This window comes from Schistosoma mansoni, chromosome 4 (assembly GCF_000237925.1).
Source record: "Schistosoma mansoni strain Puerto Rico chromosome 4, complete genome".
NCBI classification, from domain to species: domain Eukaryota; kingdom Metazoa; phylum Platyhelminthes; class Trematoda; order Strigeidida; family Schistosomatidae; genus Schistosoma; species Schistosoma mansoni.
In genome coordinates, this window is record NC_031498.1 from 6,031,996 (window position 1) to 6,059,252 (window position 27,257).

At 34.5% G+C, this 27,257-nt stretch overlaps 3 protein-coding genes across 3 annotated transcripts in view; all 3 read right to left on the reverse strand.

Moving 5' to 3' along the window:
- Positions 1–7,521: 7,521 nt before the first annotated feature.
- Positions 7,522–7,782, reverse strand: Smp_050750 (hypothetical protein; the record flags this gene model as incomplete). The annotated part of the gene is made up of 1 exon (XM_018796643.1): positions 7,522–7,782. Exon 1 carries the CDS (start codon positions 7,750–7,752, stop codon positions 7,522–7,524), a length of 231 nt encoding a protein of 76 aa, XP_018651764.1. The 5' UTR covers positions 7,753–7,782.
- Positions 7,783–10,167: 2,385 nt separating this feature from the next.
- On the reverse strand, positions 10,168–13,239 carry Smp_050760 (hypothetical protein). Its single transcript, XM_018796644.1, has 2 exons — positions 13,182–13,239; positions 10,168–11,029 (listed from the first exon to the last, which is right to left on the reverse strand). Exon 2 carries the CDS (start codon positions 10,845–10,847, stop codon positions 10,536–10,538), a length of 312 nt encoding a protein of 103 aa, XP_018651765.1. The 5' UTR covers positions 10,848–11,029; positions 13,182–13,239; the 3' UTR covers positions 10,168–10,535.
- Positions 13,240–17,082: 3,843 nt separating this feature from the next.
- Positions 17,083–27,257, reverse strand: part of Smp_149310 (putative loxhd1) — a gene marked incomplete at both ends in the record, with an annotated part of 62,152 nt that continues 51,977 nt past the window's right edge. The window contains 5 exons of the mRNA XM_018796645.1: positions 17,083–17,264; positions 18,109–18,306; positions 20,319–20,593; positions 21,675–21,834; positions 25,539–25,893. Of these exons, the coding sequence (XP_018651766.1) occupies positions 17,083–17,264; positions 18,109–18,306; positions 20,319–20,593; positions 21,675–21,834; positions 25,539–25,893 (1,170 nt within the window). The remainder of the gene's footprint in view (positions 17,265–18,108; positions 18,307–20,318; positions 20,594–21,674; positions 21,835–25,538; positions 25,894–27,257) is intronic.

Consider the following 27,257-nt stretch of genomic DNA (forward strand, 5'->3'; position numbering starts at 1 on the left):
GGTCCTACCAAATCTAGATGGACGTGGTCGAAACTAGCGTCAGGGGTTTTGAAAGAGCCTAAGGGACATTTGTTGTGTCTTATGACCTTAGATTTCTGACAGCTTACACAGGAGCGTGCCCACTCCCTCACGTCTTTATTCATGCCAGGCCAGCAAAACCGTTCGGCTATAAGTTTGACTGTTGCACGAGCACCTGGGTGAGAAAGATTGTGCAACGTGTTGAAGACGTTGCGTCGATAATGTTTTGGTACTATTGGACGATCCCTACCTGTAGATGTGTCGCAAAGTAAGGTTTCCTTACCTGTTTCCATCTGCTTAAAGCTTAGTTTAGGAGTTGTCGAGGATAACTCATGCTGAAGATCAATGTCTTCTTTTTGAAGCTGAGAGAGTTCAAGAAGGTCGATTCCTTGGAAACTGTTCAAGGAACTTATTCGGGACAAGGCGTCTGCGACTACATTGTTTGCTCCAGAAATGTGTTGTATGTCTGAAGTAAACTGCGAAATGTAGTCGAGTTGTCGAAACTCTCGCGGTGAGTACTTGTCTGAAGATGAACTTAAAGAGAAGGTAAGATGTTTGTGATCGGTAAAAAGCGTGAATTCTCTTCCTTCGATGGAATGTTGGAAATGCCGTACAGCACAATATATAGCTAGGAGTTCCCTACCGAACGTGCTGTACCTAGATTCCGCGTCTAGCAACCGTCTCCAGAAAAATCCTAAAGGTTGTTATGAGTTGTTAACCCACTGTTGTAAGACTCCTCCGATTGCTAAGTCGGATGCGTCTACGGTGATACTAATGGGCGCTTGAGTGTCCTGATGAGCAAGCAGGGTTGCCTTAGCGATGTGTTCCTTAACTGTGGAGAATGCTTTACGGGCTGTGTCGTCTAAACTAATTGATTTTGCATTTCCACGAAGCTGGTCGGTTAACGGTTTCATAAGGGATGCGCATTTGGGTATGAAACGTCTGTAGAAACTTACAAGTCCATTAAAGGTTCGCAACTGCTTGGTTGTGGTCGGTTCTGATTAATCCAGAATGGCCGCCACTTTGCTTCTAAGGGGTCGGATGCCTTGGGTATCAATAGTGTGTCCTAAGAAGTCTAAGAAGATGGTTCCGATTTGGCATTTCTGAATGTTTACAGTAATGCCATGCCTTTGGAGTCGATCGAAAACAATGTCCAGATGCTTGAGATGTGATTCTCTGTCCGGACTTGCTATTAGACAGTCGTCAACATACGCATGTACGAAGTTGAGACCTCGGAAGACGTCGTCTATAAACCTTTGGAAGGTTTGAGCCGCATTTCTTAAACCGAAAGGCATTCACAAGAATTCGTAAAGACCGAAAGGAGTGATGATGGCGGTTTTAGGAATGTCATCAGGTGCCATCGGGATTTGATTATAAGCCTTAACTAAGTCGGTTTTCGAAAAAACAGTTGTATCTTTCAAGGTAGCTGTCAAATCGTGAATATGAGGCAACGGGTAACGATCGGGAATGGCTTTAGCATTCAGACGCCGATAATCACCAGTTGGCCGCCAATCGTTGCTGTCCTTTTTAGGGACCATGTGCAATGGGGATGACCATGGACTATTTGATAGTCGAATTATCCCTAAGTCTATCATATGGTCGAATTCGTTTTTGGCTAACCTAAGCTTTTCGGGAGCGAGTCGACGGGCTTTCGAGAATACAGGTGGTCCTGTAGTCGAGATGTGATGTGTAACATTGCTGGTTACACAAGGCAATTTCGATTGCGGTTGGTATATCCCGGAGTATTTGTCGAGTTATTATTAATGATTGGTACAAGGGGTCTATGGCGTGCTTAATCGTGACTGGGGATAACCTGCAACCAGAACAAGGAGTTACGCAAACAGATAACTTAGTGTTTCCGTCTATTAACCTTCCTGAGCGTGTGTCGATGAGTAGATTGTGGTATTGTAACAGGTCTATACCAATGATTGGCATAGAGACATCTGCAACCACGAAAATCCAGTGTATGGGTTTGCGTAAACCCACGTTAAGGTAGACGTACCTTTTACCGTAAGTAGCAATCGGCTTTCCGTTTGCCGCCTGTAAACTGAAAACAGACTTGCGAAGTCTGTCGTCGGGATTTGCTGGAAGAACGCTAACTTCTGCGCCAGTGTCGACGAGGTAGCGAACTTTCGTAGTCACATCCGTGACATATAAGAGGCGGCTGTGTTCGCCGGCTACGGTTGCCGTCAACGCGTGCCGGCTTGGAAGTTTCCCGAAATCTTATTCGTGTCAGTCGCCTCAGACCTCGGGTAATTGCAGAGCTTCCTGCAATTTCTAGAGGATTTACCGTACTGGTTGTGATACCGGCACCAGTCGGGGTTATCTGTCTCTCGTGGTCGAGAGGCAGATCGCTTACGTGAAACGCTCCTACGTGAGGATTATGACCGACTACGGTCATTACGAAACCTAAGATATCGTGTCAGTGTATGACATAGTTCGGTAATGTCATTTGTGGTCGTTTGTGGTTTTTCTTTGACGGAAAAGACCTCGGCGCTAGTGGATTTGATTTCTAGGATTCGGTCGGCAGATGCAGCCAGCTCGTCTACAGTGTTGTTTTAGAACGAGACGAGAACCGCCTGCACCTGTTTTGGGAGTTTGGATAAGAAAAGTTCTTTGAATAGGCTTTCGTCGAAGGTTCTTTGACCTATCACTTCTTTCATCCTAAGCAACATATCTGTAGCAGAACCATGTTGCAGGTCGATGTTATGGAGGAGTTGGTCTAACCGTTGTCGGTCGGTTAGGTCTCCACGTTTTAGAATCAAACGTTTGAGAGCTCCGTAAGGTTCGGGGACATCGGTAGTAAACATACTAGGTGTTACGTACCTGTTAAACTCGCGCGGTAACGCCTTTACTACCGCGAGGAATCGTGTGCGCGAGTCCGTGATTCCGTGCATGCAAAAATCAGCTTCTGCGTGGCAGAACCAGGACTCGATATTGTCGGGCCAAAATGGCGTTAACTGAATCGAAATAGGGGGAATAGACTTAAACTTAAGAACCTTAGGTGATTGTTCCATCATAGTAATATAGAGAACGAAAAATGTCTAATTAAAATATACCCGGGAAAAAAAATTCGCGAAAGCAAAAAGGTATATCACAATATATAAAAATCAAATGAAGAATAACAATGAATAATAATATTCCAAAATGGAACAGACTCACAGTTTGTGCGCTTGGTGTACCAGATCACGTCGGTCTCACCACTGAGGATACAACGGATATTCTAGTTTTACAACTAGCAATCAGTAGTATCTTCTATAATCGATTGTTCCCGGCCAGAGGAAATCAGAAGTCAGACGAGAAGAAGTAGGAAAGATATATTTGATACGTTACCAATATATCGAGGAACCTTTACTATAAGCTGGCTATAGAAACGTAGGAGCAGTGTCCCACGCCGAGTTGAAACGTGATCTGGTACGGATGCATGACCGAAAGCCTTCAGTTAAACAAGTCCACTTAAACAACGTGGTCAGCATCCAATGTCGAACACTTAGAAAGCTATTGATTTTGGGGAATTATTTACAGCTACACTATCTTCAATACGAACGTCAAAACAGTTTTACTGTACGGAGCTGAAACGTGGAGAACTACTACAACCATCACCAAAAAGGTACAAGTATTTATGAACAGTTGTCTACGCAAAATACTGAATGTCCGTATGCCGGATACCATCAGCAACAGCCTTCTGTGGGAGAGGACAAACCAGCCTCCAGATAAAGAGGAAAGACGTTGAAATTGAATAGGACATACATTGAAGAAATTACCAAACTGCATCACGAGGCAAGCCCTAACTTGGGATCCTGAAGGGAAGCGGAAAAGAAGAAGGCCAGATAACATATTAAGCCGGGAAATAGAAGCAGATATAGAAAGGATGAATAACAAATGGAAAGGATTGCCCAAGACAGGGTTGGATGGAGAATGCAGGTGGGCGGCCTATGCTCCTCCACGAGGGGTAACAGGTGTAAGTAATAAGAGTAAAAATGTAGATTTCGAATCATAGTTTAAACCTTGGTACAATACAATAATATTAAATGAAATGCATAAGATTTCGCATTCTAATAATTCCCAGTAATTTTAAATTGAATTCCTTATGTTAGTCCGAGCATCCGGATAGCATTTATTAACCTTCACACAAAGTGTGACTTAAAATCAACGATATTAGTATGCCTTTAGTGAATGAAATACATTATTAACGTTAAAAAACCGTACAAAGCAAAGGCAAATAAAAAACTATGTTTTATCTTTTAGTGCCCCTCCCGAAAGAAACATTCAAGCGAAGATATAAAACACACCTTGCCTAAACTTTTTTGTATTCTGTCATCAGCATCGTCATCCTCAGCATCATCAATAATAGTCTGATCTAACTCATCATTTCCATCGTAGTCGATATTATCTTCTTGGGATTTCTTCGAGCTATTCAAAAGTTCGTCAAAGAAACTATCCTCCCTGGAATGTACAGATTCATAAGATTTACGACAATCCGCTAAAACTCGTTTATTCGCATCCGTGCATAGCATTCGTTTCCTTGATGAAGAATGACATAATAATTTACGTACAACCATATAAGCTTGTACTCGAAAATCAATTACCTAAAATATAAAAAAATATGTTTGCAAGATATACAAACAGTCTAACTGGTTAAGTCAGGTGGGTATTTACAAAACGTGAGTTTTATTTCACATAACTAAAGAGTCAAACAGAAATAGGTGGTGTATCAAAATCGTAGAAAAAATTCGTATCTTGGACGGATACTTTTGATTGTGTTATGGCGCTTAACCAGGACGGTTTGACTTAAAAGACTTCACTAATATACACAACAGTATTTTAAAGTTTTACAAGCGTAATGAAATTCCGTTTATTTGGAAGTGAGAGGACTTCCACAACACAAAACAATTAATTTGTCTCGTGAAGTGTATTTACTAGCAAGCTGTGGAAATCTATGTCATATCTCAATCATTAACCAACTGCCCAATAGAAGGAAACTGAATGAATAATGTAGAAGATAGATGATCAAATTATTGTTCGCAGATTATTTTATTTATTTAAACACATAAATATTGGTACAAAGGGGATTCAGATACATATGCGCCTCACAAATCTCATTTGATTTGTGTGAGGGCTGAGATACTACCCAGGTGCTCAGTCAAGTTAGTTGACTAACTTTAGCACATAGCCACGAACTGCTAAATGGAAGTTTGTACCGAAAAAAACTCATTCAAACTGAACAACGCATACTCCAATAAATTGACCGTTTAAGAGGAAACAGATTCGTTCCATGTAAGTAAATATGTGACAGATGATCATGTATGCATAAAACCCATTAGCTAAGCCAGCATTTTCCCAGAAACGTGATTTTCGAGTAATATCTTGTTAACAGATTCTGATTGTTATGCGTTTTGTCCATTTCAGATATGACCATCGATTTTTACGACCAAGAGCAAGAGGAAAAACAAGAATCCACTGCGTTTTGGTTATAGTATGTCAAACATAACAAAGTCTTACTGGTTTGATTATTGGCGGTAAGAAACTACATATGGACAAGTAATTTCAATACGTTTACTAGATTGGTCGGTAGAGAATCATTGCAACGCCTATGTGAACTTAATCCGTACTCTTATGCTGATCCTTCGCAAGTATTTCCACGTTAATCTTGAGCAATTTTAATATCTCAGTGTGTATGTAAGTATGTTTACTTTTATCTACGACCTGAGAGGTTGCCTATTTATTCTCATACATTCGGTATATTCCTAATCTGATATGAAAGATGACATACAATGGGAATAAATTTTTCCATGCTTGTTCATGTAGACTTTTATTACCATCGCTGCACAACGCGGTTGCTAAAATATAACATGTGTAATCAAGCGTAGGATTTATATCTCATGGTTCATCCATCGTCGTCCGTAATGGACACAGTTCATTACCAAACAAAGTTGATATCATTGACAACGTCACATCTACAATTGAGTGCGGTTTCATTCATATGACAATCAAAAGCTTGTCCTGAATGAACAAAACTGTATATCGTATCAAAGACTGGAGTAATATAGTAGGAATAATTACAAACACTTCAGAGGGCATGGTTATCTTTCACAATTGGTGACTATCTTTCGTAGTAACCTAATATTTGATGTATTATCAGCCTGGGTATTTTTTGTCGTGGGAAGGAAATTTACTACGTATACAGTTGGTGTTTATGCCATACCTCCTCTGGCGGATATCTAGTATTTGGTTCAGCGAAATAAATTCTTAAGATAATCAATCATTTAAGAAAATCCCTATCCTAGATAAATATGCAGCAGTGTCACTATCAACTAGTTGCAAGCTAAATTTTGTTCAAAGATATTTCCTTACTATGTGGAGTATGAAAGAACTGAAAAACTAACCACTGTGAGATCGTTAATAAAGCTCCACTGAAATATCAGTCTACCACAGCACCACACTAAATAATAATCCACAACGGAAAATGTGTTCAGATACGAAAGTTCATATTATGCTTTTCCTACGCTTTACGTTAACTTAAGATACCAATTAAAAATACTTGCTTCCAGTGAAGTGATCATCACATTATCATTTATCGAAAAATCACTGGACCTTGACAAAAGGTATGCATATAGGTTTGATCCCCTATTTACTTATAAGTATACGAAATAATTAATGGTTTCAAACAAGAACAAAACAGCTGTCCCGGCCTTTTTGGTTATTAGCCAGCCAGTCATTGAAAAGATTCACCTCCAACCAAAGTTATTTAAGAAAACAAAATTAAAGGGAGTTATTTAACACCTGTAAGTGATTGTGATAAAATAAAATCTTGGGCCAGATCCATTGATTCGATTGTTTCAGATATGTCTACTAGCATTTATTTATTCAAAAATGTTTTTAATTTACTCGGTCATAATTAGCATATTAAATGCTAAAAAGGTTTATTCTTAGCGACTCATTTACAACCCCAATCAGTCAAAAATAACGAAGAATCTTGACATGTGACTTGAAAAAATATAGAAATAACCAAAGGTTTTAAATATCTACTGATTATACTTTCGTACAATATTTTAATCGACAGCAAATCACAATTTAAAACTAACTACAGACTAGTTGAAGCTGTCAAAAATACGCAGATAAATTGCTGAACGTTTTAGTTGTAAAAATACCTAACTTTTAATGAATTAACTAAAGTACATGACAATACAGAATGTACCTATTAGAGATATATTTCCAATAGCGTTTATGAGAAACCAGCAAAAGATATAAAAACAACATTTTACTTGGTGGAAAAGTATTTATCATTTGTTCATGCTTATTAAACGATTTGAAAACTAAATAGAAATATTGGATGGCGAATAGTATACAGAATAATTTCCATTTATTTGTATTTACTATAATTGTATTAACTAGGTGTATGGTGCAGTTATTACTGTCGAACGACGCCACAAACCAGGATTATACGGATTATCATAGATACCTCTAGGTGCTGAACTTCTGTGAAGTTTTTCTTTTAATATTTCATCTGCATGTGTTTGGACGGAGTTTTCTAGGTTGAAATGATTCCGGTCGTTTCATATCATTTGTAAAAACACGACAGATGAGTGGACAGTCAGGGCAATAACCACCATATCCATGATAGCTTCTTTTACTGTCTTTTTTCATTTTTCGACAGACCAAAATATATCCGTAACTAATTTCATTTAACAAAAATAAGCTGATAAAAATGAAAATAAATTTTTTATTTAGCATCACTTATACAGACAAGGTCAAGTTAAAACTGAAAAATTAAAAGAATAATCAAATCTTTCAATTTCAAGTACATGTAATATTTTGCACTTCATCATGACTACATCGATGAACTATTGATTAGGAGTGCACATTACATTCACTTACCGAAAATTATATTCCCACCAGAATTATATATGTATATATATATACATTTATATGAAGGAATATTTTTTTAGTTAGGCGTTCATCATTATAGATTAACATAGACATTTTAAAGTCAGTTACAATGTAACTTGGAAAGTTGAAACAAATTGCATAAAGCTAAGTTGAGAGTAATAAGACAGAAGGTGGAATAAGTAATTCAAACAGTTTATAGCACTGCTTACGTAAGTATACAAGTCAAAATTGGAATATGTAATGACAGTTTGTGGAAGTACCAAACGATTTACTTGTTCATCAGCGTATCGTTATGCCTACTAATGGGTTGGCTTAATCAGACATAAACCAGTGTATTAATATTAGCATAAGAAGAATAACATTTGTCCAGTAATGCATATGATTTGATTGTTCAGTCTCTTAGCGGTAATGCTAACTAAATGCGATTAGTCAAATAAATGCGCCAGAGCCATTTCCATGACCATTCACTAAGTAAGATTCATTATCATTTATTTTAAATTTGGACGTCCTAGATGTCATTTGATTTTACCTTGCTTTATTTCAAAAATTATGGCTTATTTCAACTTGAATCTCATTAAAAGTTCAATTAGCTAAAATATTTAGACATCTAAAAGAAATGCTTGATTTTTAAAGATCTTGTAGTGGCATGCTTCGTTAATCGATCGTCTTGATAACCGTTATTATATCAATCTGAACGGTGTATAATGTCAGAAGACAAAGGGAAGCGGCAACTACATTTTTATTGACAAATAACATAGACTAGAAGGCAGTGAGCACATGAGCAAATGTTAGCGAGCGAAGTAAAAATGACATGCATGGGAGATGGCTGGTAAGCCGACACCCTATGAGCAAGCATTAATCAACATTTATAATCAGACAAAAATGAATGACAGACATATGATGAATAGGATACGAAGGGTACACATATACGCTCATATAAAAATATAGTCAAGGTCAATAAGCGAATAATTAACAAGATCAAAATATGACTCAACGTTATAGGTGAATTGGCTTGTCCAGAAACTAGAATAAGCTATGTAGGTGTAATATAGTACACGACGTTACACTACTCCCCACAATCTTATCAACTGAAATTAAGTTATTCCAACACTTCCTTCAGTCAACAGATTCAAGATATTTAACTTTATTCTGTAAAAGTTTTAGGAAAAAATTGGTTTTTTCCAGTTTTTTTTATACAGTTGGAGCTCAACTTCGACGACTTCGTTCATTCAAATATTGACGAAGCTTCGTATAAAGAAAATATTCTCTTGACAAGTTAGAACAAGAATGGGTGATATTGAATAACCTAGCATTGTCAGTTTTCTTTGTTACTGTTTCAGTTTAGCAAACCTCCATCGAGAAAAAACTAGAAGTATGGTAATAATGACAGAAAATCAAATAGTTAGTTGACTAACGAATTCTACTGAGTGCAGTTTGACCACGAAAATTTAGGGAGAAAAATCCCACATAATGTATGCAAGTGTGGTTAGTCTCACAATTTATATAGAGTAACCGCCGGCAATTTCGTCCACAGAAACAATCAAAACTTTGTGAATGAATCACTTAATTCAGAAGACACAATACAATACGAGATATAAGTCGAAAATTTAGACCAAAACTTTCAAAGTGGTAAATAACCGTGATTTAACATTGTAATCAACATATTAGAATACATACCATCAAAAAAAGAAGTTAATTCGAAACCAACTTGATATGGGGTTTCCTTTTATTCTCGTCTACTTTGTTATGTCCCGTGGAGATTTATGAATGGTAACTTTGAGAACTGTTTACGGACCAATATGATATATTTCCTATTGTATAATAGTGAAGTAACTATTCATATTTGGGTCCCTCTTGTTATTAGCTTTATTTTACCCTACAGACTATTATTATACGATTTATCATTCTTGAGTTGTCCCTAGTCCAGTAATTACTGTTCCCCTTATTCACAGCCACATTTGGCCAAATCTTGTACAAATTTTATTTTTTTATTTTATGGTAAGATGTAGTCAGTTTGTTTGGTATATAAACCCAGTATGTTTGCGAATAATGATTCATATTGCAGAGGCTGTTATTCGTGTTCTGGACTTAACTGACTGAGCTAGGCAGATAGCAGGACTGATAAGTACTCAAGACTGCTCATACGGCTTTTCGTGTATCATTGCTCTGATCGATAGTTCACTCCTCTCTGATTGATGGGAATCATCATGTTCATATATTAACAGGGCATCCAGACAGGTAATCGATATAACACTTTGTCAACAGATATGAATTTATCATTTATACAAGCCCACGAACCATACAAACAATACGAAAAGTGTTCAAAAATTATTATGAAAGAACCATTAGGACTTTTAGAAACTAAAATATTTAGTCATAAATTATTAAAACTACTTAGTTTATATATTTCCAAGTAATTGGATTAAAATTAAGAAATGGTATAACTAAGAGCAATCGTTACTCATTGAAAATCGTCAAAAAGTAATAAAAAGTAGTAACTCATTGAAATATTTCAACTGTTCTAAACATAACGATATGAAATGAGACCAAAATTTAATTATATCAATGAAAGGAGAAAAATAAAAGATGTGTAAATGAGTTATGAAGTATTTTCATGAAAAAAAAGTTTACGCATGATAAATAGATCCAAGTGCTGAAGGTATGCTTGTAAAAGTAGGTGGTGGTATTTTACCGAGCACATACTGTTTTGGTAACACTTCCGTGTAATTGTTTGTTCTGATGACACAAAAGACTATTAAGGAAAACAAGAACAGCGGTAAACCCACAATAGCTACAAGAATTCCCGCTATCCAAACATCTTCCCGTACTCTAGCTATTCCAACAGAAATCATCAAACAACTTAAAATGCACAAAATCATTCCAGCAGCCAGCAATGGAATATCTATTTTCGTTTTTCTGTATAACTCTATTTCACACATCTTGGAATATGTTCTTGTTTAGGATTTTTGATTTAAATCGAGATCAACATAAATCCATGGAACAGAACATATATTAGATTGAAAGGGCTAAATCATCAAGATTAAGATGATAGAAATTATTCCACTCGACGTTGTATTTGTGTTCACTTGTCGATACAAGATCACAGTTCAATACGATTTATCTGTGAAAAAAAATTAAAAAGTTAACGATTTTTTGCAAACATTAATTTTTTATTATATCAAAAAATTTAAGAAATGTAATATGAAATAACTTGAACAATTTCGAGTAACTCCACAATATTTTCACCATACTTTTGAACATGTTCATCGTTATGTTGTTAAAACTGGTTTTCTACGTTTTTTATGTTAATTAACTAAATGTTGAAATTCCTAGTAATGTTTAGTGGTAGGATAGGCAATCAATTCAAGTTCAGAATATTCATACTAACTAGGAGCCTCCTTGAAAAATGTACTCTAAAATTCAAAACGTCTCATCTAAAACTATTCTGGCACCTAATAGTGAAGAAAAAATCTCTACAACTTGAAAGTTCCAAAGAACCTCTGTAAGATTTATACACTGAACACAAGACAATTCAAAGTTCATGAAGGTAATCGACACTGTCTTGGGTAAAATTTCAAACACTGTCGAAAATATTAACTACAGAATATAAAGATGAAACAAGGTTTCATGTATTCCTAGAACTAAACAACAAATAGCAAGATGAGATAAATATAAAATGTGTGAAGTACTATGTTGATCACTTATAAACATAAATCCCAGCAATATTATAAAATTCTTTAAGCATTCAATAGTTATGATCAATTATCCTCGATCAAGGAATATTTTCAATTAATACAAGAACATGGATGTAGTGAAAACTAAATATGACAATAATGGAAAATGTGTAGATCCTACATAAACCTAGTGTCCCATAGGTGAATGTTCTATATTTCATACCATACTTCAACAAAATATTAGTCAATACTAATAATTTATGGAGAAACAGATCAAAATTCTCAAGTTTCTGATGACACCCACTTTAAACTGTGTAATTATAACATATCTTATAAGTTCTAACAAATGAAGATATTTTATTCTTGTTATTGTTTTAGTAATACAGTGAGTTTAAGAACACTTAAAATGTCACTCACTTATTGATAATGTTGTGGAAGATTTCATGACCTAAAGCAACATGATTCTACCAGGAATCAAGAAGTGTATATATCTAGAGAATGATCTATACATTTTTTTCAGATTTCCATCTTGTTTCGAAGTTGTTTCCACAGTAGTGTCTCCTGAGATGCATCTGACTTACATTCATATTTCCGACCCGTTAAAAAAACGGATGGCAAAAGTTGACAAAAGTTGGAAACCTCATTATTCATATCAAAATTTGGGTAGCCACCATTACACTATGACGGAGATGTCCAGCGCTTGTGAAGTACTCAATGCATCATATTTGGAACGTCTGTCTCAAATACAAGAGACGAATAATGTGAAACTATTAATTGGAAGTAAGTTGAAGAGACTGAGTAGAGAAATCACCGGATTATTTAATTTACACTTGTGAGATCCAATAAAGTTTACTATCGCTGAGAACAAAGTTGAAGACCACCTAATAAGTTTTGGAAACTGGTCTGAGTAAAGATAGTCATGAGTCCTGTTGGGAAGGTAAGTTAACTATTCAAAGAAATTGCAGCAAAAAAGTACAACTAACGACTTCGGTTGTTCACAATTACCTACATCAGACTAGACACTCACGAGAGATGACCATGACAGGATCTCAAGCTACTGTTTTCGATTCATAGATCTGAGAGCTGAAAGGACAATGAGAATAATATAGTTAGCATCTCCTGACTTTTGGGGAAAACGCCCTTAAATGCCTCGAAATTTAACTACTAAGGATTGCCGAAACTGACACGTCAAGTTTTTCTCAATGGAAATTGGCAAGATCTAGCACAATTCTCCCGTCCAATATGTTTATAACAAGATGCAAGTGAGAAACCATTCTTTTTTAGTCTGTGGTCGAAAAGATATTATAAGTAACAAAGAGACAGAGCCAATAACGCTGAAAGTTCTTAAAAGTCACTGAGAGCTCTATGTTTGTCCGTTTTATTGGACGAACGTTTGCGGATTTTCCCAGATCTAGGGAAATTTCAAGACTTTTGTGCTACTTTTTCAAATTTTTCTATAGCAGCTTCCCTAAAATTTTCTCAAAACACAAAATTTTCCGCAATATATAGATTGATATGTTGGGTTTTTTGAGAAAAGTTGCCAAATTTGCTTGACTGGTCGTGACCAGAACACTTAGGAAAACTTAGTGACAAACTAACGTCAGAAGTGGTTAAAAATCTATGGGTTACACAAAACACTTCACCATTCAGGTGCAGCAAAAAAGCAAGGAAACGTCAACTATTTCAAACTGACACTCTTTACATTACAAAGTAAAACAAACCTAAAATATGATTTGATTTCAAATTCATGATTAATTTTTCAACCTGAAATTCTAACTCACATCTTCTCAGGGGCTGGTAAGTTTTGTATGTAAATTGTCTACGCAAATTATATTCACAGTTTATAATATTCATACTATGTGTTTCATACTTTACTTTAGTCAGAGATTGAGACGTTGCTTGCAGCCTATGCAGTTATAATCCAGCACAAGCATATAGCGGTAAATAAATCCACAAAACCAATAGCTCTGTAAGTGTTCAACATTCGATTAGAGAGGCCATTGGTCAACGGACCTTTGACGGTGGCCTGCTCAGACAACTTTACTTGTCTAATTTTTCTCAACAGGTTCAGGCATTGTTTCTCTCATTTCAAAACAATGCCGTGGACATCCTGGCTGTCTGCTGGCCGAATTGTGGAGATCGTCAGAACTTCGAAAGTCGAGGTTTTTCAAGTCAAAGGAAAACCTCAAATGACACGAAATGACGTTAGGTAGCTCTGTCATACTCTGACACGTTACCTTCATATTCGTCATGACCATAGACGCTCCCAAACTACTAGTAGGAGTAGTTCACAAAAACTATGTCTATATATCTTAAAAGACAGGTAGCCCTGATTGTTGCTGGTATCTAGTTGCAGACGCTTTGTCTCGAATGATTTTCTTGAACATTTTACAAGGAATCAACCTTCCTAAGCTTGCCGGGCTTCAAATACAAGGAAGTGATCTTCGGAACGAGTTACCTTCAACAACCCTAAAACTAATTATTAAAGAGATGGTAACAAGTAAGTAAACCTTACTATGCGACACATCTTCAGATAGAGATCATCCAATCGTGCTGAAACGTTATTGACGCAACGTCTTCAATACGTTGCACAAACTTTCTCATCCAGGTGTTCATGCAACCACCAAGCTTATAGCAAAACGGTTTTGCTGGCCTGGTATGAACGAAGACGTAAGGGGGTGTGCACGTCATTGTGTAAACTGCCAGAAGTCTAAGTTCATTTGACACAACAAATGTCCATTGTACTCTTTCACAATTCCCGACGCTCGTTTTGGGCGTGTTCATCTGGGCTGGGTAGGACCCTTACCAGATTCACATGGATACTCTTATCTCATAACTTGTGTACACCATTTCACTTGTTGACCGGAAGTAGCACCCATCAAGGACAATATTGCAGAAACAGTGGCTCGCGCCTTCGTCGAACGGTGAGTAGCGAATTTCTACTGCCCTTCAACCATCACTACAGACCGCGGACGCCAGTTGATTGTGATTACATCTCAGTCCTACAGGAGGTTGGTTGCGGCCCGAATAGCTCAGTGGTAACGTCTCTGACTGTGAAGCTGAGTGACACGGGATCGAATCCGCCAGGGAGCATCAGTTCCCTCAAGATTACAGGTACACCTTGCTGACGAGTGCCAAGTAGCACGAAACCCGGGTCCAGGGTTTCCTGTTGACCACCTCCAACCACCATCTTACCTCAATCACTTACTTCCGAAAGACCGCCTACCACCCACAAGCAAACGGGTTAGTAGAACATTTTCATCGACAACTAAAAGCTACCCAATCAGCTTCAAACGTTTCACAGTGGACAGACGCTCTTTCACTCGTCCTACTAGGTATTCGTAATGCAGTGAAAGCTGACATTGGATACATTGCAGCTCAACTCGTTTATGGAACGACACTCCAACTTCCAGGAGAATTCGTGGATCCTTCGTCTTCTTCATTGAACATGGATCTAAAATCCTACTCGAGCAGGCTTGCAAGCGCAATGCGTTCAGTTAAACCTGCTCACGCTCGACCTCAATCAACTGATGTTTTTGTTTAACCTGACTTGCGACATAGTACACAGGTCTTTGTATGTCGAGAATCACATCAACGACTCCTCGAATCAGCATACGAAGGACCCTTCAAAGATCTTCGGCGTAAACCCGAGTACTATGCAATTGATAAGAACGGAACTAACGATTGCATCAGTATCGATCGCATCGAAGCTGCGTATTTAGGAGAAAACGCTACTCATATCGGGTTTCTTTCGGTACAATCAAAAGATACGAGTCCTGCATTTACGATACCTCGCCCGATAATCAACGATCACGATGACATTTCGGTGGTATCGGACGGCATACTCTCAACAACACGCTCTGGACGAAGTGTAAGGTTTTGAGAGCACCAAAACGATTACTGCACGCAAGACACAGCGTGACACTTTGTTTCGTCTCGACTTCTCCCCAAAAAACAAATCAATTTATCAACAAAATAAGTAGCTATGTAAGTGTTCGACATTCGATGCTGACCTTATTTGTTTTAATGGACTCACTTAGCTTAAGGCGCTCGATCATGCTTTCGCACCAAATCACGAGTGAGTTTGCTGTGCTCAACTTCTCCTACAAATTCTCATCAGTCATTTCTCGAAATACAGATAGCCTATCAAATATATCTTGGAGCCTCTACGCTTCTGACTTCTGATTTCACTGGGTTGGCACGTTTCGATCACAGAAAGTATGACTGGTTAAGGTGTTGTCAAACTCCAAATATTTATGGCATCTTGAAGGTCTTTAGCCTTTACTGTAGTACTGTTGAATAACCGAAGCAACATTTAACTCCGACTAAAACATCCGTCAAACGAGATTTATATCTACACCAGGGCACTACTCACTAAATTTTGAGTGGTGCAGTGAACATCGACAGTCAAGGACGACTGATGCGAATCGATCGATGAACGATGTGGATTGTCTCACGGGTCAGCTAAAGACAGTCGTAAATTATTTTTTCTCGTTCGTCTAGCCACATGTGTACCTTGATGCTGATAATATATTATCTGCTTTTCACGTGTCGTATGGAATCGCGATGTCTGACAAACAGGTTAGGATGGATCACGCTAGGCAACTATTGTATAGTGTAAAGCAGTTCACATACATTTGGGTTTGTTCACACTTGATTTTCTCTGTCCTATTTGATATCGAACTGAAACAGCTATAGCTTTGAAGTGAAGTTCAAAGTCATATTTTGGAAAAACAGAGTAATGTTATAACTGGATTTTATAAGAAGTGCTTTGAATTTTACGACTGCAGTTGTTTCTTCCTTATGATTAGGTTAGAAAGACTGACCAGGAGTTCAGTAAGGTGACGTTCGCTGGCAAATCAAAGCAACCATCATCTGGGTTCAGGCAGCTGTTTATTATAAGGATCCTTTGATGGCATATAAATCCTATTTTTCCATTGTGGTACTGGCAGTAACCCTGGTATATTGTATCGGCTCACATTTTTTACGTTGTCGGCACTATTTAAAACTGACTACTGCCTGTGATTTATCCAGATTGATGGAATGGAAAAGATCGTCCCATTCTCCAAATGTTCTTTCACATAAATCCGTTGGATTTTAATGAAAAAATAGATCACTAATATGTTGCGAGATCTACAAGACTTCTTACTATAGTAAATTAATAGACCATAAGTTATGTACTTAACTGTCACTTGGAATTTTACCACCTGATACCAAGTATCTAATCTAACAAACGAATATTCAAAGTACCACATATATCAATAGTAATATCTGAATACTATGACTGTGTGCGGAACTTAATGTCAAACATTTTGATTTTGCAATGGTTGGTGAATAGTGAAGTAGTACTACGTAGTAACAGCTGTTTGTATGCTTATCAACACATTAAAGCAATTATTTTAAAAAAATTTATCATTTTAATTAACACGATGATTATTAACAATTTTGTTGACGAAATTAGTTTGTCACTGTTTTTCACTCTCAATGTCATGAATTTATTTTAATTTGAGACCAGTAATTCTTTCCATAATCTACAATCACCTTTCTTTTTTGAAATCCACTGATAACATTGGAATAAATGAATCTGATTGTTTGTCTGGTTTGTGATTAGTACTTTATCTAAATACCAATCAGGACTAACACCTGTATTATCATGTTCTATAATAATCCGTTGAATAGATTCTGAAAAATCAAAAAGAATTGTTACTAGTGTATTAGTTTAAAGGTAAAATATAGCTCACCGAAAATTAGGAACACACTAGTTATATAAATATTATAAAATTTGCTGATGAAATCTCAATGAACTATGTAGATTATGTAACCTTAGAATATACGGTGGGCCCTCGTACTAGTATATTTGAAATAACTTCTGATAAACCTGTAAGCTATTGTTTATGTTTGCTCCGAAAGCTTATATAAAATTTAAAAAAGTTTCTGTCTATTAAAGAATTAAGGATAGAATCACTTTCAACTCGGTGTATCTGAGGCTAATAAATCAGAAAGAACATCTCAAATTTAAAGGACAAGCTTCTCTTTGAATTGATGACTCAATTTAGAACAAATATTGTTGATAATTACTACTGCTAATACTATCAGTAGTAGTACTATAAATCAGTTCACTTATCCAAATGATGTTATAATATTACACTTCCCACAGTTTAAATACGATTTTTTACAGCATTTTATAGAACGGATGAATTCAATGAAGATGGGACTTATTTATGTAGTTCTGTGGTGTGTGCTACTGGTGTTGACAGATATAAGTAGTATTTATCACCAATCGAAAGTAAAGTACTTGGCGACAGAAGGTTAAAAAAACCGGAGAATGATTGGTGTGGAAGCGAAGAAACAATGAAGTCTAAGACGATTGATTGAAATTTTGCAAATGAAGTATTTACTATATGGTTCTCAGATTTTACTAAGACGTTCTGTAATTTCGTGTTTAAATACACTGTATTATCCTCACTTGTGTTCTCGTCCATTACAGTTAGGCTATCTGATTACAAACTATCATAATTTTACCTACCCAAATCGATAGATTCAACATAAAATTCGTCAAGTTGTTTCCTGTCAAACAGATTATTGTTTTCTCGTTTTAAAGCAATCCGCCCAGAATTTAAGCCTGGTGTGGTACTGAACATTGTGATGAAAATATTGGCATCTGTATTTGCACATCCTTTCGTTCCAGTATATATAGAAACTTTATACATGACAGTTTGTTTGTCTAAAATAACAATATTGGAAATTTTTCAATAGTTTGACCAATAATGTATTAATATTAATTCTAGATAAATAAAAATTTACAGAGATAAAGGGTTTAAATGTAAGCACCTTTAGTTGATCTCTGTAATATTGACAGAAAGAGCCCATAAGAATTGTGTAACATATCTGAAATAAGTTTTCCTAAGACTACACTTTGTAATCCATAGACTGAATAGTATAGTTCAAACGTTATATTATTCATATATACAATGAAATCAAAAGTAATTCTGAAAGTAGTGAGCTTTTCGTCTGAAATAATTCAGCTCATAAAATACAAATCTGCTTATTTAATACCCCTTATATAAAGCCTTTGTTGATAAGATTATTTCAATATTTCATTGAATACAGAAATTACTTATAGTTGAAATGAATTATTCTTAGTTATTTACTTTCTATAAGTAATGCAAGTAACATCCCGTTGACAGTGACAATAAATAGCTCAGTAGAATGCAAATCTCAATGTTAGCATCCTTTGAAATTTGAAATCTTAAACATCCCATGACATGATAATCACAAAATATTGTAGACAATTAATTTTAACTATATTAGTGTTTTATTCGATGCAATGTTTTGTTACAAGGCATCGTTTTCATTATATTTGAATAGTGTTTTAAGTCAGAAAAGATTGTTTACTCATTCTAGTCTTCATTTCACATCAATATTAAAGTTAAGCCTTCTAATGTGGACACAAAAATTCATTTTCGAGTGTGTAAAATATCGAATTAAAAAGGAGGATTACTTTTGTTGAATGACTGTGTCTTTACACTAGTTATACTAGAACATAAGATAAGACGTATATTTGAATGAAGCAAAAATAAAGCTTCTAACAGATCAATGCGTGTTCATATTATTATGCTATCGATGGTTATTCCTGCTTAATTCGAATTTATATACTAGAAAAATTGTACAAAATGACTATTTAAGCTAGTTATAATAATTAACTACATGAGTTACATTAAGGTGAAATCTGAATTCAATAGATGAACAGAATAATAAAGAAAATGCACAAAAATATCTTTTGCAAACAAAAAGACAGATTAGAATGACTTGTCTATTCCTCAAATATCAAAGTTATTAGACATTGTTCAGTGTGTTGTTTACTCGCTATTTATATAAGCTACATTACTCTTATATGAAAGTAGAGAATTTTCAGATGTCCAACTTGAATAATGATATTTAAAAATTTGATGAAAACCTATTGATGTAGATTTTAGTACTTTATGACCATTTACTATTACAACATTTTGGGAAATTAACAAAATTATAGTTAAATTTTGCAATGATTACATAATAAGATGATGTACTATATTAAAGAACTGCTGTTGCCACTTTATGTTCACTCACCAGCAATAGCAAGTTATGGGTAAACTACAGGCTTAACTCAGAAAATAAACTTTTCTTTTGAATAGTTTACATTTAGGTTACAGATACTTTTAGTTTTCTCATATGATTAAATGTTATGGTTTTCAATGGTCAATTACAGAAATAGATTTACAAAGTTTAACTGGCAAATAATTCAGTGTTATGTAATTAATTTAATAAATGACAATATTAAACCTAATACTTTTAGATTACTATCGGAAAAGGTTTTTTTGTGTGGATATTATAGTACTTCTAGTAGTTGAGTTCATGAGTCCCACACTAGGATGGAATGGCCGTCCAATTATTCCAGTTTTTCAATAGTGGTCTAGCTTCAATTGACTTATGAACTCAACTTTTAGATTAATCATTCTAACTTAGTAGACCACTAATCCTAATGTTTCCTATGAAATGAAATCTGAATATTAATAAATTAGGCATTGATCTTCACATATGAGTTTGAGAGCTCAATAAAACATGGATAGCGAATTTGTTTATTATTAATCACAGTTTGATAGAAAAGAAAAGTACTTCACTAAAACAGGTCAAATTGTCGAGCGCATATATTTCATTGAAATATCAGAAATTTAATATACAAATAACATTGATACTTACTTTTTAGCTCATTAAATGCTTTCTTATAAGGATCTTCAATTATTTTACTGTAATTCACTAGAACATCTTTTTTCAAATTTGAAGTTGGAGTAACACTTAACCATTGATGAATAGTAAATATATATGTCCGTTTACTTACTGGATCTTTTATGCTTACTTTTTCACAGAACCACTTTTGTGATTGAATATCATTTGGATTTGTTTGTTTGTTAATATTTCGTTCTTGTATGCCTAGTCGAATAGTCTCAAGATCACCCAGTGGAAAGCTTGGTAATCTTAAGATATAATGATAGAGAAACAAAAGTATTTAGATGAATATTACGATTACTAATACTCGTCAACAGTAAATGCGAGGATTGTACTTCATCATGTCGTGTTTTGTAACAAAAACTAATTATTAAAGGAAAGTATTGATAAAATGGTTAGGGAAGGAGATTGCTTCTTATTAAGTAGATCGTGAAGTAGTCTTTACGAGTTGATACCTTTATTTTCAACAAATTCAATTGAATTTTATGTATTTTTATATCACGTATGATTTCACTGAGTTATTTAATTACGTGTCGTAAACGTATCATCATTATTTAAACAAATGTAAATGCACTTTTTAGTGCAAATTAAAGATTGGTCAGTTATTTGTTGCAGATAAATTTCATGAGAACAAGCATATACTTAAAACTATATTATCTTCGAAAGTCATAGCTGTCTTGAAATGGGAAATAATAATGGAAGCCGTCAGTGATTGGTTCCTTTCACTAATTATCAATAAATATTTTATTGACTAATTGATACTTTTATATTTGAACATATAAACCTGTCTAAGGATAGAACAGTTCTTTACGTTGTCTAGTATAATCTTATGACTAAGGGTTCTGAATACTTTTCAAGAAAAGTAGTCTGATAAACCTCCAATCTAAATAGTGTTAATTGTGTATTAAATTTTATATTCCAGTCTATATATTTAACAGTTTATTAAGGACGTCATTAATTTATGATATCCAAATAGTAATCTGTGAAAACCACCATCATATTTTCTAATGGAGTAACTTAAATAGTTGAATGTATATTGTTAATTCAAAATAGTTACTTATATATCTTTTAATAGTTGAATCATGAGTCAGTTGAAGTTTGACCAACATGGAAAACTTGAAAGCATTGGACGGCCTTTTCGTCCTAGTATGGGACTCCTCAGCAGTGCGCATCCACGATCCCGTCTCGCGAGACACGAATCCTAGACCTATTGGTCTATTGAAATTAATGAACATTTCAAACGTGAACCTATCTGATAACAATGAGTCTTTCAATCAGAACTCCATGAATTCCATTAAGCAAATAAAAAACTTGACAAAATAAACTTACTGAAATGTATTCATTTGATTAATTTGAAGTATTGGATTGCCAACTTGATTAACTAGTTCTAATTTCGGACTACGACCATGTTTACCTTCTAGAATGATCCAAGCATCACAAGTTGTACCCGAATCTTTTAGATTTCCAGTTTCTATTACTACTTCATATACTAAAATAAATATTAGCGGTGAAAAAAATAAATGAAGTCTAATAAAATTTAAATAGATTTATAACTATTACATATAATTAACAGCCATAAAATATATCAATAATAGGATTTTTGATTGTACAATAGAAAATCAAATGTGTTAATAGAGAGCATTGTTAAAAGACTTTCAAATGTAGTTTATGTAGTGAACAAATAAGGTAGAAGGTATAGTTAGCACATTCATACAAGGAATTCAAACATCTAAGTCATCGTTCAGTTCTTGCTAGTTACACGATTCAAATTAGTTATTATTGATTTTAAGATGGTACTACATAAACTTCTAGCAGAAACCAAATAAAAAGTGAAGACAGATAATACTTACTGGAAATAGGTAATGTTTCACTGGATATTGTGAGTTTACTGAAGTAATAATGTGAAAATATTAATTCTATCGGAATAACTTAGAGGAATAATGTTCCATGTTAAATTTATTGATTTCAATCAACTTCAGAATAGATTTATGTTGTGAGCTGGCAGGATTTCTCAGCTAAAGAATTACTAGGCCATTATAAGCATAGGTTTAGATTTCCATGTTGAAATTCTAATAATGGTATAAATATTTAACCTGTTGAATAAGTTAGTGATTACATGAACTCAGAAAATTAGTGGATAATCCGTTGAATTTGAAATGAAAGGTGATGAGTTCGAATTCTAATTTTAACATTCCTCCTAGGATAAAGGTAAATCTTATTCCAAATAAGACGGCAAATAAGTCTTGGATTCACTGCTACGATCCATCTGTTCTATAAAAACTTATTATTTTGCGACGATCTTGTTAAGTGATTAGAAAAAAAATCATAATGATAACAAAATTCTAACTAGAGTTATATATTTATTAGTTTATAATTCATAAGCATATTTATCACCTTACATTGCAATTGTCTCTGATAATACCTGCTGAAAATTAACCACGTTTAAAAGTTAAGACTTATGCTTGAGACATATATCAACACATATCTGGTTTTTAAGATGCATAACTTTGTTCATCTTACAAGGAATAAGTACTTGAATGAAAGCAACCATATTTAGGTAAAATGAACATGAACAAACTGGTATTGAAATCGTTGAGTTTATATTCTATTGCGATTCAGAAATAGTCAGTAATAATCACAAAAAGTAGCAAAAAAATCTTGAGGATTTTAAAAATTTATGACAAATAAATAATTTAGATAGTTCCTCTTAAAATGATAAGCAGCAGGATGGTTGAATAATTATCTATCACTAAAAGACTATTAAGCTGTTATGTACATACACTGAATCATTATGGTAACATTTAAAAGGTGTAGAAAATAAAGTACAATTGGTCTAAAATATATTTTTCATTTTCAATTAAATATCTTTTTACTTCAGCCTGTGGAGAAGAAAAGTGTTTTTGAGAAGTGATATAAACTGGACGACCACTAAGAAGATGAAGACACAGAACAAGTGTTTCGACTTAGTTTAGGACTCCTGAGCAGTCCTTGTTCACAAACGAAAGTGAAAACCAACTCAGATTCTTTATATGGTGTGGTTATCATTATACCTTTAAACCTCCGAGTCAGACTTCAGTGGTCCTTACTTTTATTTCTTGAAGTAATGAGATTATTTATTCCCGCAGTTGATAGTTGCTGCACTTTCAATAAGGTCGGACCTCACCAGTCACAGAATAAATCATCAAGTTTGTTAATAAATCACCTTAGGTACCTTTGAATCTAATTAGAGTGATCTACACTCACCGTCATATCATGCCAGCATTTTATGCATTTAGATCTATATAACCAAAGTACAGGGATTTATCTAAAACCCAGAAGACCACACTAACACCTTTACATAAACAAATGGCATTTATTAATTATAAACTAGTTTAAGACATTTATGTTGGTAATGTATTCACAGTATGGTCTAAGTAAATAAAAGTTATAGTGAAGATATAGGTCCGATTTGACCGCGAAACCAAATAAGATATTGGTTAGTACACGGGTCAAATTTTATCATGTAGTTGACTGTATTTGCATGTTGAACTGTACAACTATACCAGGGACAAAATTCAAGGTCTGTAGTATTAGTAGTATAATCATTATACTTACAACTAGGTACTTATAATTTTTTTCTTTACAGAATTCTCAAATTTACGAAATCAGGAGCCATGTGCAATTGGATTGCTATATAAAGTATTCCTAAACAATCAATTTGTTCCAAACAATGAAGGGGTGGATGATGGGAAGATTTTAACTGTTTGCTTAATACATAATTATCTTGGTGAGGTTAGGAATAAAAAAATTAATAAATTGAAATACAGAAGTTTTATTTTGTTAAAGCTAGTGAAAAAAATATTGTGAACTAATGAAGACTGGTATGTCCTGGGTTCAAATCTTGAGAGTGCGAGATCGTGGATGCGCACTTCTGAGGAGTCCCATAATATGACAAAACGGCCGTCAGTGCTTCGAGGTTTTCCATGGTGGTCTAGCTTCAGTTGACTCACGATTTCAACTAAAAAAATAATGAAGATTATCTTAGATGTTAGCACTGTATGATGTAACTAATTGAGCATTTTAAAGGATAGTCAGAGATGAAGGAACTATAGGTATTTTGTTACGTATCTGTTGTTCTGTATTGATTTATTGCACCATAAAAAGCTTTTATTTTGACAAAATAAAATGTAGTTCAAACAAGCAGAGTGAAGACATTTTTATTCAAGTACATTTTCATCTTGTGTCTACATTGACACATATGATTTAAAACAACGAAGTAATACTCATCGAGTAGTCTCAGTATGTATTTATTATAGGATGTCACAGTGAATATAAAATAGTATTGAGTAACTGAAAGAAATTGGATTGTCATAAACCAAGTGATTATCTGAAGAATTCAGCTAAAAGGTTGTTACATTACATAATGTTTGAAAAGAAGTAACAAAATATTTTGTTGGAAGGTCAGTCTTATGGTAGTTATGGAAGAATGAAGAGATGAATGTTGAGAATATGCAAAGTTGCAAAAGTGGACAAAATTTTTTTGAACATTGAAAAAGTTTGACTAATCAAATTTCAGCTAAAACTGACTCTTGTATCAATGGTCAAGGTAGAGAGAGTGGTTGTACAAACTTCGTTTGAATGCAAAGGTGTGGTTTACGAACAGTGATTCCAATAGTTACCGCAATATATAAAAGATGAACTTGTAAATCATGCGGTAAATTTGATGAAATCTGGTGGATAACTTTAATAGATTTACTCAGGTCAACTTGATATTCTGTTCCCACCAAGTGAGCAAGAATAGAACACCTGGTCACTCTTACCTGTCCTTCACTAAAACAAAATGAACTTGCTGAATTATACGACCTATATAACTGGCTGCGCAGATGTAGTTGAATCGATAAGTACACATTAAATATATGCTTAATTCTTTTTAAATATTCTGTAATATTGTAACCTTTCAGTTGAATTTTTGGAATGATCGCTTGGATTATGACAATCCACTTTCTATCAGTTACTCAATACTATTTTATATTCACTATGACATCCTATAATAAATACATAGTGCGACTACTCGATGAGTATTACTTCATTGTCATATGTTAATGTAGACACGAGATGGGAATTTAATTGAATAAAAATGTCTTCGCCTTATTTGTTTGTTTTTACTGAATGTCAGAATGAGAATTTTCACTATATAAAAAAAGCTTCTCTCACCTAATTTTCCTTCAGGATTATCTTTTAAGTCAGATATATTCATAGAATCTGCCGTTGTTAATAATGTCTCAATAGATTCTTGATCAATAGTTCTATGACCTTTGGAATCATTCATATAAACTTCAGAACATGGAGCATCTCTCAATAGTTGTTTGTTATCGTCACTTACGGATAACCATTTGTTAAAAGCAAATTTCCAGTTACATGCTAAATTTTTTTCCCCAGGTATTAAAACTTCTTTTACTTCAAGCCATTCACAATACCAATTTGGTGATGATCCTTTATTATCATGCCATATACGACAACGGGCAAGATTACCAAGTTTTAAAATTGATGGTATTTTAAAATGATCAATCTGAAATGTAATAAGTAGTTTACATATTGACGTTTAACTTATTTATACAAAAAAATAAAAATAAAATCACACAGAGTTTACTGAGCTTAAGAAGAATTTAGTTATTATTTACTCAGAAATGTGCAAACAAAAGTGAAGCACACCGACACTTCAACTTTGACCTTTTTTATAGTAAGATATATATTGTGATGTGGTCTACTTATATCCACATAAGTAGTATATGGTGATAGTCAGGCATAGAATGTATTTTGGCAGAAGATCGATAAGGAAAGAACAGGAATGAAGCGCAATCGGTATGAAAATGCATTAACAATAAAATCAGAGAAGACGGACTGATATTTGCAAACGGAACAGTTAAGATTGAGACAATTGATTGTTATTTTGCAAATTAACTGTTTACTGTATGGTTGTCAGATTTTACTGGGATATTTCGTGTCCAAATGCATTCCGTTGTGCCCCACTCGTGTTCTTCCTCACTACAATATTACTACAGGCTTCATTTTCTTTTATCTGACTTAATGAATTTATTTTAGTTTACCAAACTATTCTATAAGAAAAACCATCGTATGGGTCTTATAACATTTAAATATTTGTATCTTCTGTGGAGCATAGTATAAAAGTTTTGCTTACATTAATTATCCCATTGTGTCTATACACTTTTATCCTACTAAGTAAATTATTATCAATGATAAATTAGTATCTGTAAGTTGGATCACTACAAGTGTAATGTAAAATAGGTTATTTCTAAAATTAGATCCTGTTTAACTTAGAAAGTTCCTGAACTATTTTAAATAAGTTTTTTTCAGATGAATTATAGATAGCATTCTAGCAGCTAGGCCAGTAGGGAAATGTTACCTTCGTTGTGTTGTTTTTAAATGAAAATATTAAAATTTGTGGACAATTTACGAAAACCTGACAAAATGAGGTAAATTTATGATATTTTACTCAAACTGTTATCTTTGCTCATTTAATTCAGTTAAAGGAAATACGTAAAGTAAATATTTAATCGTTTCTTACAATTCTAGATTCTACCGTGAGATGTTGAAGTTCATTGACAGCAGATCAAAGTGAGCTTATGTGGCAAGTAAAGCCTTAAGATTTATGTTCTGAATCTCGAACGCGCGTTTCATCCTATTTGGGACTCGTCAGCTGGATGTACCTGCATCTCAGGGTTGATGTTCACTCTGAGACTCCAACCCAGTATCTTTCGCTTCAAACTCCATCGCGTTATCTTCTCAGCTATTGAGTCCTGATAGCCACTTGCTTGTGCGATGGGCTAAAGTTTGAATTCACTTAGTATTACTTGTTTGAATCTTCCCATTGATGTTCAGAAATGCAACTGGTCAGTCTCTTATTGGCATATG